At 44.2% G+C, this 16739-nt stretch overlaps 1 protein-coding gene across 3 annotated transcripts in view; it reads left to right on the top strand.

Annotated features, from left to right (window-relative positions):
• The window catches only part of LOC127572341 (amyloid-beta A4 precursor protein-binding family A member 1-like), a 136271-nt gene that overhangs the window by 105463 nt on the left and 14069 nt on the right, over window positions 1–16739 (top strand). For all 3 annotated transcript variants that reach the window (XM_052019485.1, XM_052019483.1, XM_052019484.1), the window contains 5 exons: window positions 4665–4751; window positions 6273–6458; window positions 9854–10033; window positions 13068–13280; window positions 14833–14952. In XM_052019485.1, the coding sequence (XP_051875445.1) occupies window positions 4665–4751; window positions 6273–6458; window positions 9854–10033; window positions 13068–13280; window positions 14833–14952 (786 nt within the window). The remainder of the gene's footprint in view (window positions 1–4664; window positions 4752–6272; window positions 6459–9853; window positions 10034–13067; window positions 13281–14832; window positions 14953–16739) is intronic.

Genomic DNA, 16739 nt, shown 5'->3' with positions numbered 1-16739 from the left:
TTCCGCCCTTTCTCAAGCTGCGGTGGGATCAAGTGGTTCTGACGCATGCTGGTTTCCTTGCGTTCAATCATTTCTATTTCACTTTTGATAGGATCATGGGTGTCAGTTAGATGAGACTATAGTGTCCGGACTGGAATTAGTCCCCACTAGAGTTGATGCAACATTTTGGCCATGCATTCTCCTCTTTTTAAGCAATATCTATTCCTAAATCATTGCCTTTGCCCTTATTGCCCAATTTGGGCATTTTCTTTTCTACCTGCAGGATGCTGGGTGCAGAAAATCAGTGTGTTGTCTTATTTTAGAATTTGCCCTTTATTTTCAGAGCTCTGTTGTATTTTTCTGCAAGTTAGTTTAATTTGGACTTTCTTAATGCTTTGGCGGAATAATCATTACTTTCCTGCCCTTGTTCCTGGAAGCTGCCAGCTACTAGTGAGATGAATTGCTGAATTGTTTGTTTGATTTTTCCAGCTGACCTCTTTTGCCCCATTTCCTCATTGCCAGCTCCAGTAACGTTGTAACCTGTGTGTTAGGTTTATCAATTAGTGTATCACTGTCTGCTTTTCATACTAATCTGACGTGGAATTTTGAGTAAAGCACCATGCTTTATAGGCTTAATATTTTTGTAAAGCACCATGCATTATGGGCTTAATACTTCTGTAATGCAATCCAAATTTCTCTTTTAAAATAACTTAACATCAAAGCTGCCTAAGGGCAGAGATGATGTATTGCAGTGAGAAATTGTTGGGGCTGGTCTGAGCAAAAAGCATGTGTGATTCAAAAGAACTGTAGGAACAGGAGAAGGCCATTCAGCCTTGTCTTCAGTCAGTGAGGTGCTGGTTGGTGACCTATCTCCACATGTGCACCTTAGCCCTTATTCCTTCATACCTTTGGCTAACAAAACGTCTATCACTCTGGTTTAAGGTTGACCCAGCATCCATTGCAGAAGATTCCCTACCACCTCGGTGTAGAAATACTTCCTAACTTCAGTCCCAAAAGGCCTGGTTTAAATTTTAGACTTCACCCCCTCATCCTATGCTCTTCCACCCAGCAGAAAGAGTTTGTCTGCATCTACCTTGTCATTCTCCTGTAATATCCTGAGAACTTCAAAACACCTTCAAACATTATTACAAACATACACATGTTAGTTTGTAAAATCTTGCAACTTAACCTTTGGGGTCCAGGTATCATCCCAGTAAATCTACACTGCACCTCCTCCCAAGGCTAATAAATCTTCCCTAAGATGCGTTGAACTGCACAGTGCTCCAGGTATCATCTACTGAAGGCTTTGTATAAACATAACGTAGATATGAATGAGGAAAGAACACAGGACAGATAAGAAAATAGAAGCAGTAGTCCGTCACCAGGCCCCTCAAGCCTGCCCCACCATTCAGTATGACCATGGCTGATCTATGCCGGCCTCAACCAGTTGCCATAGCCCTCAGTTTCTTGATCTTTCAAATGTTCATCTATCTCCACTTTAAATACTTCGAATGAACTAACCTCCTCAACTCTGAGGTAGTGAATTGTAGAGGTTCACTGCCTTTTGTGAGAAGAAATTTCTTCTTATCTCAGTTTTAAATGACAAACCCATTGAAACTGTTTGCCCCTCGCTTGAGACTCACCTACTAGTGAAAACATCTCGACATCTACCATGTCATGGCCCCTTAGAATCTTCTGTGTTTCAAAAAGATCACCCCTCATCTTTCTAAATTCCGAAGAATGCAGACCCATCCTGTGTAGCCTTTCTCAGCAGGACGATCCTCTCATCCCAAAGGATGAATCGAAGGAGTTGTTGCTGGGATGAGGTGATGGGACGTGGCTTTTCTGAAGTAAAAACTTCTGCTGCAGCTTCTACATAAGCATTATATTTATCTCATCAGCTTCTTCACGATTAACAAACAATCTGCTGGAAGAACTCAGTGGGTCGATCAGCATCTGTGGAAGGAAAGGAATTGTTGACATTTTGGGACAAAACACTGCATCAGGATTCGACCCAAAATGTTGACAATTCCTTTCCTTCCACAGATGCTGCTCAACCTGCTGAGTTCCTCCAGCAGATTGTTTGTTGCTCCAGATTGCAGCCTCCGCAGTCTCTTGTGTATCCACACAGTTAACCTTACTTTGCATTTTCTCCAGTGTATATTATTTTCTCTCACTCTTCAGCCCATTGCTACCTGGTAAGTGTCTGGACAGAAAATTTGCTCACTAACACCACTATTGCCTCTGCACAGTGAATGTAAAAGGGGTTAAACAGCAAGGAGTGATTATGCATATTAGGCTTGCATTCCCTAGTACATAGGTGGTTAAGGAGCGATTAAATTGAGGATTTTAGGATTTGGGAAGGAGTTAAATAAGGCAGACAGAAACTTTCTCTATTAGTGGGGGAGTCCAGGGCAATGGGACAGATCCCTAAAGTTAGAGTTAGACCAATCAGGGAAGCAGTTTGGAGATGCCTTCCATGAAGCATGGGAGAAGTGTCGACCTCTTCCCCATCAAAAGCAGTAGATGTCAACTTGATTAATCTTTTTAAGTGTGCCCAATAGACTTTTGCGGGCCAAGTTTGTTGTAATGAACCCAAGCATGTAGATAGAGTTAGGTCGCAAATTAGCCATAATCTCATTGATTGTTGGAATGGGCTTGTTGGGCTGAATGGCCTCCTCTTCTACTCAAGGCCACTCTGTTATCTGTGAGGTTGTCCTTTCACTGAGTGCCTCCATCTGGCAGTATATATGTCCCACACCCCTCATACTTCAAACTAACCAAGGCACCTAGACACTGTTGTCATGTAAATCTAATATCTTAAGTTACCTGGACTCCTATATTTTTAGAAATAAAATTAAAAACTCGGCATTCTCTTATCATTATAAATAGAATCTGAGTCTGTTGCATTAACCAGGCTTAAAATGCATGAGCTATTTATTGGATTGGAGACTGATTTTGATCTCCCTCTCTCTCTATGCAGATTTAATATTGATTTCTGTCAAATTGGCAAGGCAGCTATTTTGGAGAAAGTGCAAGCTGCCAGTCTCAGAACTCTATCATGGTTTCATACCATGAGATAATTACAGGCAGAGTCCAGAACAAAAATGCATGACATTAAAAGTAGATCTCGATGGAGGGGGAAGAGGTTTATAGGGGCGGCACCGTAGCGTAGCGGTTAGCGCGACACTATTACAGCGCCAGCGATCGGGGTTCGATTCCCGTCGCTGTCTGTAAGGAGTTTGTACGTTCTCCTGTGTCTGCGTGGGTTTCCTCCGGGTGCTCCGGTTTCCTCCCACATTGCAAAGACGTACAGGTAGGTTAATTTGGGTTTAAAAGGGGCAGCGCAGACTTGTTGGGCCAGAAGGGCCTGTTACCACGCTGCAAATAAAATTTTTTAAAAAATTAAAAATTGGGGATCTGGAACCCTCTCACTATCCTCTCCCTGCGATCCAACAAAAAAGCTGCTGAGGCTGGGGAGTCAGTTCAGATATATTGGGTAATGGGCATTCGGTGATGAAGTGTACGCAATACAAGCTATCCAATTAGGTGATCCCTGCAAGCCTTGTTAAAGTTGTGCACTCACTATTCCCTATGAACACTATGTCAGCATCCAAAGTACAGAAAAGCTGGAGCTACCCAAGCAATAGCACAGGCCTAGTGCAAGAAAGCTGTAAAGTTATTGTCTATGCTTAATGTTAATTCATGGTCAGGGAGGTGGCTTTAGAGTGATCCATTGGAGTCCCTGCCAACCATCGAGCACCCATTTACACTCATCCCATGTAATGTTGGAGACTGCAGATGCTGGAAATCTGGAGTAAAGCACAAAGGCGCTGGAGGAGCTCAGCGGGTCAGGCAGCATCTGTGGAGGGAAATGGACAGTTGACGTTTTGAGTCGAGACCCTTCACCTGGACTCCAGGACAGACTTCATCTGAGTCCAGATGAAGGGTCTCAACCCAAAATGTTGACAGTCCACTTCTCTCCATAGAAATGCCTGACCTGCTGAGTTCCTCCAGCACTTTGTGTATTGCTCCCATGTAATCCTCCTCACATTTCCATCAACTCCATCCTAGATTCTGTCACTCACCTACATACCCGGGGCAGTCTTCAGTGGACAATTAACCTACCAACTCCACGCCTTTTGGGATGTGAGAGGAAAACTGGAGCACCCAAGGGAACCCATGCTGTCATGGAAAACATCTAAGCTCCACCTAGACGTCACCTGAAGTCAAGATTGAACCTGGGTCACATGAGGCAGCAGCTCTACCACTTCCTCTGCACTTGCTTTCACTCTAGCCTCTGGTTACTGACCATCCTGCCACTGGAGACCCTTCCTGCTCATTTAGAGTGAGAGCCATACAGCATGGAAACAAGCCCTTCAGCCCAATGAGTCTGTGCTGACTTTGAAGCACCCATTTATGGATCTCTTGTGATCTGCTTGAATGGTGAAACCAGCTCAAGGGGCTGATTGGCCTCCATTCTAGTATCTCAATCTTTAAATTTGGAACTGGCTGTTTTGGAGATCAATATTTATTAAAAACAAAATGCCCTTCACAAAATGAAAGATGATCAATAATTTTGCTTTGGCAGAGTTAACTATGTTAATTTTGAGTGTGTGTGTGTGTGTGTGCGCTCTTTAGTGCCTCAGTGGTGGCCTCTTCCCTGTTGTTATTTCTTCATGTAGGCGCCTGAGGGAGAGCCCCAGCCTATGACAGAAGTGGACCTCTTCATTTCAACCCAGAGGATTAAGGTTCTCAATGCTGACTCGCAGGTGAGGGTTTGAGGAGCAAGCGTTTTAGTACTTGACTCTACTTGAAAATCTGGTGACTTTAATGAAATCTCTGTTCAACTCCCTGACCTGTTTGAATGCTTCCCTGTTCGAAAAGAATTGAGGTTTCCACACCTCCTGCCCCGTGGAAGAAATTAATTCATAACTGTGGAAAGAGATATGTAACTGGACGGGGAAGTTTGCAGAGTTGTGGGAAATATTGAAAAATTGCTCAGAAGGTGGGCTGTCTTATTTGGTAAACATTCAACAGAAAATCTTCACTCAAACCAAGACCAGCGGTGCTGGGTTAAGGGAGAGGCTGCCGTTGCCTCCCTGCTTCGAGCAGTTCTGGGATTGGAAGTGATATTTAATTTGTGATGATTGCTATGCCACTTGCACTTAAGGTGTGCCGGATGGATCTGACAGAATGCAGCCTTAGCACGTTGCTGGGGCTGCCCAGCGTTGAACTGCCAGCAGGGATTTGTAGCTCTGCAGAGTGACGGCTAATCGCCTCTCTGCTGTTTGACAGATTAGCCAGTGCACCAAATGAGCTTGTCGATTGACAGGATGTGGCATCTTGCTGTTAGCTAGCGGTCTCCATCCTGTACAATCGTGGCTGCACTGCAAGCCGTGGCAGCTTTTCGCTCTCTGATGAGTGCGAGAAGCATTACGGACCAGAGTGAGGTGAGGGGCTGTGTGGTAGTTTGTGTGTCTGTGTGTTGAGGTGTGTGTATGAGTGAGTGTAGGGGTGGTGTGTCTTTATCTGAGGTGAGTGTGTGTTGGTGTTTCTGTGGATGTGGCTGTTGTTAGGTGCATTGATGAATGTGGGTGATTGGTGGTGTGTATTTGGTTAGCATTGGGGTGTGTTTGTGTGTCTGAGGTTAGTTTTGAGCTGTGTTTCTGTCTGTGTAGTTGTCGCCGGGGTGTGTGTGGGAGAGTGTGCATGCACTATGAAGTTGGTCTTTATGTATGTGCAGTTGGTCCTCGGGTGCATGTGTGGGCTTGGTGTTGGAGATTGTTTGTGTGCGTGCAGCTGGTGTTGGACTGCATTGGGGTGCGTAGTTGGTATTGGGAGCTATTTGTGTGCACGGGGTTGTTTTATGTCAGCAGTGTTTGTGCAAATGTGTTTGTATTGATGTGCATCTGAGTGCGTACAGTTGGTGTGGAGCGTGTTGAGAAGTATGCTTGCATGTTTTGTGTTGGGGTATGTGCTCGGGTGTTTTGTGTTGGGAGTGTGTGCTTGCATGTTCAATGTCACGGGGCCAATGCTTGCGTGTTTAGCATTGAGGGGAGACGTGTGCCTGAATTGGGTAGTGGAAATGGAATTGTGGAATGCTCATTTTATTGCCTGCGTGAAAGGTTTCTAAACTGGAATGCGGTAAAGTGTGACAGACTGTTTGGAAATATGTGGAAAAATAATCCACTGCTGGAGAAATTCTTTTGAACAAGTTACATCGAATAGCTTTTCTTAAAACTTGTGGCTGACTATAAGACTGTCCCACCTCTTGCTGCTCTTTTTTTTAGGAAACTATGATGGACCATCCCTTAAGGACCATTTCATACATTGCGGACATTGGGAACATTGTGGTACTGATGGCACGTCGCCGCATGCCTCGATCCAATTCCCAGGACAGCGTGGAAGCGTCCCACCCTTCCCAGGATGGGAAGCGGCAATACAAGATGATCTGCCATGTCTTTGAGTCTGAAGATGTATGTAGCACTTTGATCTTTTGGAAGGGTGCAGAGGGGTAGAGGGATGGTCCAGAAAAATTCCTGGTTCAGCAAATAAATAAGGAATCTAAGGAATGTTGGCCTTGCAGAGAGGATGGAATACAAAAGAATGGAATTCTTTCTACATTTCTAATGCGCTGTGGTGAGATTATCCCAGTGTACAGTTTTGGCATTCAAGGAAGGATATGTCCCCCTTGGAGAAAATGCACAGTTCACTTGTTTGATTGCTGGAAGTGAGGAATGATTAAGTAGATTGGGACTATACTCTGGGCCCTCTAGAAGAATGAGAAGTTATTGAAATGTACACCATTCTGAGAGGGCTTGACAGGATGGATGCTGAATAGAAAATTTCCCTGGTGGGGAAATCAAAAACAGGATTGTGGGAGGGACAGTTTGAGAATAAAACGTCACCCATTTAAGACTGAGATGAGGAATTATGTGCAGATTGTGAATCTTTCTACGTGCTGTCCGAGCGCAATCCAAGCTGATAGGATTTTAGGCTATAAAGGACTGCAAGATCAGGCAGGGAAGCGGTGCTGAGCCCAACTATTAGAAAAGCTGTGATCTGACTGTATGGCAGAGAAGGCTGGAGAGGTCAAATGACCAATTCCTGTTCTTATTTTGTAGGTCTTTCTCCCTGGGACAAGAGAAAGTTGAAGTAAAACGTTTATGACTCAGAAGGAGGGAATTTGTCCCACTGTGTCCGTCTCACCGATCTAATCCTGTTTCCCGCCTCTTGATCATTGTGTTCCAGGTTGCAACTCAGATAGGAGGTTTGATAGAAGTGTTAGGATTTGTGAAGCTTTCAGATAAAGCGTGTTGGAAGAAGTGTGCTTCCAATGACTGAAGGCTCCAGGACCAGATGTATGGGGATTGTCAGAGGAACCAGAAGCAACAGAGAGATCTTTATTATGCAATGAGTAGGTTAGACTTGGACCCCACTGCTTAAGGGCTGCGAAGAAAGGTTCAGTAGGAACCTACAAAAGAGAATTGGTTAAATACAGCTCAGGGAAAAAAGACTGCCCAACTTTACGTGCAGTAAAATGGGTCAGAACATCCTCCATCTCTGTGACCTCTGCCAACTCTACAACCCTCCGTGATCTCTGAGCTCTTCCAATTCTGTCCTGTTGCACATTCCTAAGCTCTGGAATTCCTCCCTGAGCCCCTGTTCTCATTTAAGATGAAGCCTACCTCTTTCCCTAAATTCTTGGTCACTTTTGATATGTGACTCAATGTCATATCTTGCCTTATAATTGTCCTGTGGCATATAGGATCACAGTCACGGCAGAGAACCAGTCCCTTCAGCCCACCGAGTCCATGCTGGCAATCAACCACTCATTTACATTGTGCTGCATTAATTCCTATTTTATTCTCCCCACATTCACATCAACTCCCCGCAGGTTCTACCGCTCACCTGCACTCCTAGGGAGAATTTATATTGGCCAATAAACCTACCAACCTGCACTTCTTTGGGATGTGGGAGGAAACCAGAACACCCGGAGGAAACCCCCACAGTCATAGAGCAATACAGCATTGATACAGGCCCTTCAGCCTAACTAGTCCATGCCGACCATGGTGCCCAGCCAGCTAATCCCAATTTCCTGTGTTCGGCCCATATCCCTGTAACCCCTGCCCCTCCATGTACCCATCCAAGTGCCACTTAAATGATACCATGGTACCTGCCTCAACCACATCCTCTGACAGCTTATTCCATGTAATCACCACCCTCTATGTGAAAAAGTTGCCTAGTTTTTGACTCCCCTATCCTGGGGAAAAGACTGTTACCATCCACCTTATCTATGCCTCTCATAATTTTAAACACTTCTGTAAAGGTCGTCCCTCATTCTCCTGTGTTCTAAGGAATAAAGAACTAGCCTGGCGCCTCTATCAGGTCTTCCCTCAGCCTCAGATGCTCCAAAGAAAACAACCCAAGTTTGTCCAACCTCTCCTTATAGCTCATACCCTCTAATCCAGGCAGCATCCTGGTGAACCTCTTCTGCACCCTCTCCAAAGCCTCCACATCCTTCCTGTAATGGGGCAACCAGAATTGCACATAATACTCCAAGAGCAGCCGAACCAAAGTTTTATAAAGCTGCAACAGGACTTTCTGACTCTCATCTTAATCTCCCGACCAGTGAAGGCAAGCATGCCATATGCTGCCTTTACCACCCTTCCCACAAACTCCACACAGACAGTACCCGAGGTCAGGATTGAACCCGGGTGCGGTGGGGCAGTGATTCTACTAGCTGCACCACTGTGCCACTCGTATCTTGGAACCTTGGCAATGTTAAAGGTGTTAGGTGTTCTTATTGATGTTGAAAGTGGCAGTGCTTTTATTGACATGCACAGGAACTAATTTCAGTAAACCTATCAGCTAATCTCCCAGCCTCTGCCTGTCTGAAGTTTAACCAGTGGAATGATTTTCTTAAATGACTTCCCTTCCTCCCTCGTCTCCCACTGGGTAATCTCCACCCCCACAAGGTCTTTCAGATTCTCCTTGCAGCATTTCTTATTTGCTGCTCAAACCTGTGGCATTGTGCATGAGGTGGCACAGAGCTGAAGGTCTCCATAGCATCAGAGTTGGGATTTTTTTTTCTCTCTAAATAGTTCACTCCTTTTGCCAAGTTTCTGTTTTCTACTCCTGCCGATCCCCACCCTGCACTGAGCCACTTGGGAATCAGTCATGAGCCTAATTAGAATCAAAGAGCTCAGCATGTGAAATTATTCAAGGCAGATGTTTAAAAACCTTTTTTTTAAACCTCTCTTTCTTTCTCGGCACAGACATCATGGGCCGAAGGGACTGCTCCAGTGCTGTCCTAAGTTTTTTTCTGTAGCTTGTTGGCAATTTTGAGAGGCGGCTTCCCCCTTGAGAATCTTTGCGTAATTCAGTGGCACTGCAGCTGTCTCACCACTCCAGTGACCCAGGTTCAATCCCGAACTTGGGTGCTGTTTGTGCAGAGTTTGCACATTCTCCCTGTGGCTGTGTGGGTTTCCTCCCAGTGTTCCTGTTTCTTTGCCTATTGTAAAGACCCTACATTAGGGACAATTTACGGTTGGGTTAATTTGTCACTGTAAATTGCCCTCGGTGTAGGAAAACCAGGGGGCTGTTAACAGGTATGTGTGAGAGAATAGATTACAGGGGAAGTAACTGGGGGAATGGATTGATAGGATTCTTCTGAAAGCTGGCATGAACACAACAGGCTGAATAGCTTCTTATAACATAAAATAGGAAACAGTTACCATGGCAGTGTTTTATTTGACTAGAAAACATGGTGCTGATCTCCCTTTTCTATTAAATCCATTCCAATCCTAACTGTACCAAATAATTTGCCTTGATTCTCTGCATTAAATATAATTTCTATTCTTTCCTGCAGGCTCAATTGATTGCCCAATCCATCGGCCAAGCTTTTAGTGTCGCCTATCAGGAGTTCTTGAGGGCAAATGGGATTAATCCGGAGGACCTGAGCCAGAAGGAATATAGTGACCTCCTCAACACTCAGGACATGTACAATGATGACTTGATTCACTTCTCCAAATCGGAAAACTGCAAAGAAGTAGGTGTGGTATTGAGGGGTTCAGTTTTAAGGGACAGAGTTTTGTGGTGATTATACCATAGTTAGAGATTGACAAGCACTGGCACTGTTAACTTGAAAAGCCTTCTGATCCTGTGGCCATGTCATCCAAAAATGTTAAAGACAGAACCAGGCCTCAAATGGATGCACATAACCTCAAAGTCAAAGCCAAGTTTGTTGTCATATGCACAAGGTCATGTATGTACAGGTGCAATGAAAAACTTGCAGCAGCATCACAGGCACATAGCATTAGAAACACAACATTCACAAGATAAACGTAATTTATACAAGATTATACAAGAAAGAATGCAATTAGAACAAAAAAAAAGTCCATTGTAGTGCAAAATGGCCATAGTGTTGCTATTACTGAGGTAGTGATTAGTGTTGTGCCAGTTGGTTCAAGAGCCAAATGGTTGAAAGGAAGTAGCTGTTCTTGAACCTGGTGGTGTGGGCCTTCAGGCTTCTGATCTGATGATAATAATCTGATTTTTTAAACCTCATTTATGGTGAATTAACATTATGGAAGGGTCATGGCTTATGACAGATGAATTCAAGGGGAATATAACATGGATCGGTAAATGTATGTATAATGTGACACTGTGGTAGGCAGATATCACATGGGTGAAATTATTTCACCTATATCTCATCCGTAAAACCTGTAGAGAATTTTTTAAAAAAAAGATTAAGCAATTTGGAAGTTGTACTGGGTGAGCACACTATTGGTTCCTTCCCGTCACTTTTTTCTGCTACTCCTGTTTCAGCATGTTGAATAAAGCAATGCAGAAACAGGCCATTTGGCCAATCATTCCAGTGCTGGCTCCTTGAAAGAGCTCTCCAATTAGTCCCACTCCCCCCTGCTCTTTCCTCAGTACCCTGAATTTTGCCTTTTCAAGAATTTATCCAAATCCTTACTGTTGAATCTGCTTTTACTTCCTTTTCACAACAACTCCCAGTATAAAATCTTAACCCCTTATGTCACCTATGGTTTGATTGCCAATTACCTTAAATCTGAATCCACTCTGTTGCCAATGGAAACAGTATCTCCTTTGCCCTTACAAAAAAATGCTCGCCCTACTGCCTTCCTGACATGTGGAGCTCAGAACTGGCTAAACATTCACTTATTAACAGTTGCAACATGATTTGTTCAGCAATTAGGGTGAGTCAGTCAAGTCAATAATCGTTATCCATGGTTTACACTTGGGATACCTCTACACCACCTTTCTGCACTGGACGCATCTCTGGTGGATGGGATCACTCTCCACTCAGACTCTTGATTGACAATGGATGGGATGAGCTTGGGTTGATACGATGGGGAATGATTGCGGTGACTGCCTTGTGTATTTATTTTAGCAAATGGATAAATCAGAGCGAAGAATTCATCCATGTAAAAGTCCATTTCAACCCACGTCTTGCTATTTCAACCTTGGATTAATGCATTGAAGTCATAGAGTTATACAGCATGGAAGCAGGCCCTTTGCCCAGCTCGTCCATACCAACCAAGATGTCTATCTGAGCTAGCCCCATTTGCTATATAGTATCTGGTAAATAGTCAAGTTTATTGTCATATGCACGAGTACGTGTGTGCACAGGTGCAATGAAAAACTTACTTCCAGCAGCATCACAGGCACATAGCATCAGATAAGTAGCATTCACAAGTAAAACTTAAACTAAACATAAACTATACACAATTTTTTGCAAGAAGTCAATTTTAGTGCAAAGTGATCATAGTGTTGCTAAACTGTAGTGATTAGTGTTGTGCACATTGATTCAAGAACCGAATGTCTGAAGGGAAGTAGCTATTCTTGAACCTGGTGATGTGGGACTTCAGGCTTCTATACCTCCTGCCCGATGGTAGCTGTGAGAAGATGGCATGACCTGGATGGTGGAGATCTTTGATGATAGATATTGCCGCCTTGAGAGTACCTCCTGTAGATGCTACCGATGGTGGGGAGGGATGTGCCAGTGATATATTGGGCAGAGTCCACTACTTTCTGCAGCTTCTTGCGTTCCTGTGCGTTAGAATTGCCATATCAGACCATGATGCAACCCATAAGAATGCTTTCAACAGTATATCTGTAGAAGTTTGTTAGAGTGTTCAGTGACAAGCCAGACCTCCTTAACCCCCTAAGAAAGTAAAGGCACTGGTGCACCTTCCTTGTGATTGCATTTGTGCGCTGGGCCCAGGATAGGTCATCTGATATTTAAATTAGCAGCTTTTAATTCTTGGGCATTAACATAAGTTAATTAATTTAAATAAGGTAAAAATAAATAAGATGAGGGAGGCTTGAATGGAGTATAAACACCAGGGTGGTCTAATAGGTGTGATTGGCTGATTCTAAGCAAATATTCTCTGTAGAATTGGATGTGCTTTAAAATGAGAAGCTAGTTTGCTTTTCTCCTCCCGTGTTTCTTCCACTCCTTTCTTCCTCATGTTTATCCTGCTTCACCTTAAATCCATCTTTGCCTTTATCTTAACTGTTCCCTGCGGGTGTGAGTTCCAAACTCTCACCATCCTCTGGATCAAAGAATTTCTCCTGAAGTGCCTTCTGCATTTATTGTGTGGTGATGGAACCTGGCTTTGGATTCTCCCACCTTTTCTGGCTGTCCAGAAGGACATGGGAAGCTATGTACATGGACGTTTAGTGTTGTTGTTGGAGCCAATTCTCTCAGGAGTGACACTTCTACATCTAGCTGGCAACAGCTCAAATCAGAACCTGAGAAGAGCTTTGTTAATCAAAGGTTTTAAGAGCCATGTCGAGAAGGTGAAGGGAAGTGAACTAGCTTCTCATTTTGAAACACCCAATACAATACAGAATATTTGCTCAGAATTGGGCCGTTTGCACCTCTGGGCCTTCCTGGTGTTTATGCCCCTCAAGCCCCCTTCCATTGTTTCCTTCCACCCTGTTTATCTGATTGGGTGGCGGATCAGGCCTGAGGGGATGGGTCGCCTTTTTGCTGAGTCCATGATTTACATTCTGTTTTAAGTGTTAAAAGGCTTCTTTTTCCTCCTTGTCAGGTTCACGTTGAGAAGCAGAAAGGTGAAATACTGGGTTTGGTGATCGTTGAGTCAGGCTGGGGCTCCATACTTCCAACAGTGATCATCGCAAACATAATGCATGCAGGGCCTGCAGAGAAGTCTGGAAAGCTGAATATTGGAGACCAGATTATGTCCATCAATGGCACCAGCCTGGTGGGACTTCCATTATCCACCTGTCAGAGCATCATAAAGGTACTCCATCAGAAGATGCAGTTACGTATTTAAAGGGAAAGAGTGGAGTCAGTATTTGATGTGCTTGTTCCGTGACTATGTTCATTGTAGGTGTTCTGTATAACTCATGGCTTCACTTGCTGGGAGGTATCTCTAGAGGCAAGGTACTCTTTATCAGGGAGTCATCGAGAGATACAGCATGGTAACAGGCCCTTTAGCCCATCGAGTCTGTGCTGTTCATCAACCACTCATTTACACTGATCCTACATTAGTCTCATTTTTACTGTCTCTACATTCTCATCAGCTCCCCCCCCCCCCCCCAGATTTTACCACTTACCTATGCACTAGGGGCAATTCACAGTTGCTAGTTAACCTACCAACCCACATGTCATTTCGGATCTGGGCGGAAACCAGAGCAGCTGGGGGAATCTCACATGGTCACAGGAAACTTATGTGGTCACGGGGAGAACACGCAAACTCCTCAAAGACACTACCCGAGCTGAGGATTGAACCCAGGTCTCTGGCGCTGTGATGAGGCAGCTCTACCAGCTGCACCACTGTGTTGCCCTTGTGGTCAACCAAATCTCTGTTGCCTATTCATTTTTAGCCCCTGTACTCGCTGTCCTACAGAAGATCCCAGAACAATGTCTCTTTCTCATTTTCTACACTACCTCTCCGCACTGCCAGCCACCCGCCCACACATCCCTCCCACACATGTACATATGCATATGCACACCAACATCCCCAATGTTTTCTGTAGTGGGATGTTCTGCCCACATCCCTACACTTCTCCAAGGTCAGTGTCTTCCTCCATGAACACTGAGTCGAAGAAAATGAGAAGGAGTGAGAAGTGGAAAGATTAAAGGAGGGCCTTCCAGAGCTCGGGTCCAAGGCAGCTGATTGGCTCATCACCACCTTTGCAGGGGCAATTAGGGATGGGCAATAAATGCTGGGCTTGCCAAGAGAAATGAATAAAAAAACCTCTGGATCGTCTCTGAGTCTCTGGATTACCAGACCAGTAACTGAACCACTTTGTCACCATTCCCTGCACATGGTTTAAGAGCTAGGAGCCAATACTTGAAATTAATACGTTTGGTTTTTGGAAAAAATAAGTGCCAGCACTGTCCATGTGAGACTTATTTGCTTAACTCCTTATTTTCACATCCTCCCATGTTGTAGTTCCTTAATCTTTGAATTGTTGTTGCCACCCCATACTCTTTGGATTCTAAGACCAGTCTGCCTCCTCCTAATCTTCAAAAGCCTTCAAACATGCTTTGTGGTCACACCTCTCAGGCCTATCCAGATCCTGCTTGATGCCCTGCAGTATTGGGTTCTTTGGCCATGTGAAATGTCCTAGATGGTTGGGAGTAGTTGGGGAAACCTGAATTCTTCAAATTGTGGTTTGTGAGAGGAAGTCACTGAACACCTGTGAGGAAGAACAGTGGTGAATTCAGTCGAAGGGAAAGGTAACTTGGAACCTCCCACACGAAGCAAAATGTTAATTCCATGACAAATCCAGGTCTCAGTCTCCTGTCTGAGAAGTAACTTGTTTTGTATTGTGTTTTTAATCCAGGGTTTGAAGAACCAATCTCGAGTCAAGCTGAACATTGTGCGGTGTCCTCCTGTCACCACGGTGCTGATTCGGAGGCCAGACCTGCGCTATCAGCTGGGCTTCAGTGTACAGAACGGCATCGTAAGTAGAAAGGATAACAGATCTCGTTGATTTATCATTCACTTCTGTCTTGGGACATCCCAAAGCAGTTACAGCCAACAAATTAGTTTTGAAATGTGGTCACTTTTTGCAGGAAACACAATGCTAGATTTGATAAATTGGTAAATTAGTTTATTATTGTCACGTGTAATACAGTACAGTGAAAATTTTGTTTTGCCTGCCATCCATACAGATCATTTCATCACATCAGTACATCAAGGTAGTACAAGGAAAGAGCAATAACAGAATGCAGAATAATGTGTTACAGTTACAGAGAAAGTGCAGTGCAGGCAGACAATAAGGTGCAAGGCCATAATGAGGTAGACTGTGAGGTCAAGAGTCTATCTTACCGTACTAGGGGACCGTTCAGTTAGTCTTATAACAGCAGAATAGAAGCTGTCCTTGAGCCTGGTAGTACGTGCTTTCAGGCCCAGTGGGAGCGGGGAGAAGAGAGAATGTCTGGGGTGGGTGGGGTCTTTGATTATGTTGTCTGCTTTACCAAGGCAGCAAGAAGTATAGACAGTCCATGGAGGGGAGGCTGTTTTCCGTTATGTGCTGAGCTGTATCCAGAACTCTGCATTTTCTTGAGGTCTCGGGCAGAGTAGTTGCCATACCAAGCTGTGATGCATCCAGATAGGATGCTTTCTATGGTGCATCTATAAAAATTGGTGAGGGTCAAAAGGGACGTGATAAATTCCTTTAGTCTCCTGAGGAAGTAGAGGTGCTGGTGCACTTTCTTGGCCATGGTGTCTACATGGTTGGACCAGGACAGGCCAATTGGTGATGCTCGCTCCTAGGAACTTGAAGCTCTCAACCCTCTCGATTAGCATGCAGCAAGCTACCACAACCAGCAAGTGACTAGGACCAGGTAATCTGGTTCTGGTGATTGTTGTTGAGGGATAAATATTGGTCCCAGGACACCAGAGAGATCATCAAAACAGTAATCTTTTAAACCCAGCTGAACAAGTAGTGTAATATAACTTCCAAAGGGCAGCAAGTGCAAAGTGCAGCCCTGGAGAATCAACCGAGATATTTATGCTCAAGCCCCCCCCACCCCCAGTGCAGGACTTGAATCCACACCTTTCTGATTCATTGTGGCCACTGTAGTAATGAAGGAAGTGGAGCATCCAATTTGCACACATCATATTCCCATAAACTAGGGATGTTCCCTTGGTGCAGAGGCAATTATAGGTAGATATCTTCATTCAAAATATTAAAAGGTTTCTGATCAGATTGTGTCAGTCATAGGAGGGTTGACAACCACAAGACATAGGCTTAAAATTATTGGCAAAAGACCTGAAATGGGGAAAAAATATATGTACCAAATTGTTATTATCTGAAATTTACTCCTTAAGAGTGTTGTCAAATGAGGTTTATCAAAAACCTTCAAAAGGGAAATTGATTCTCTTTGAATAAAGAAACCGCAGAGCTGTTGAAATGATCAGGGAGTGAGATAGTATGGGCACATTGGACCAAATGGCTTCTTTCTTTGCTGTTTTTGTTCTGTGAAACTGCAGTGAGATGATGACAAGGTGATCTAAAAGCAGAGAATACTCTGCTTGGTGTTTCAATATTCTCTTTTAGTTGCAGTTTCCAGCAAACGCTTTGTTCGGTATCTCACGGTTCCATCAATTTTTTGTTCTCTCTCCTCTTGTCGTCATTCACCACCTTTTATGTACATCTCCTTTGGACAGATCAGCTGCAATGAACAAGCCTTCACCACCTTCTCTCAGCCAGCACCACCTCCACCTGTATCATTCAGCCTCTCT

The sequence above is a fragment of the Pristis pectinata genome, chromosome 7 (genome assembly GCF_009764475.1).
Source record: "Pristis pectinata isolate sPriPec2 chromosome 7, sPriPec2.1.pri, whole genome shotgun sequence".
NCBI lineage: Eukaryota > Metazoa > Chordata > Chondrichthyes > Rhinopristiformes > Pristidae > Pristis > Pristis pectinata.
Note: the sequence above shows the minus strand (reverse complement) of the source record. Positions and strands in the feature narration are given on the sequence as shown.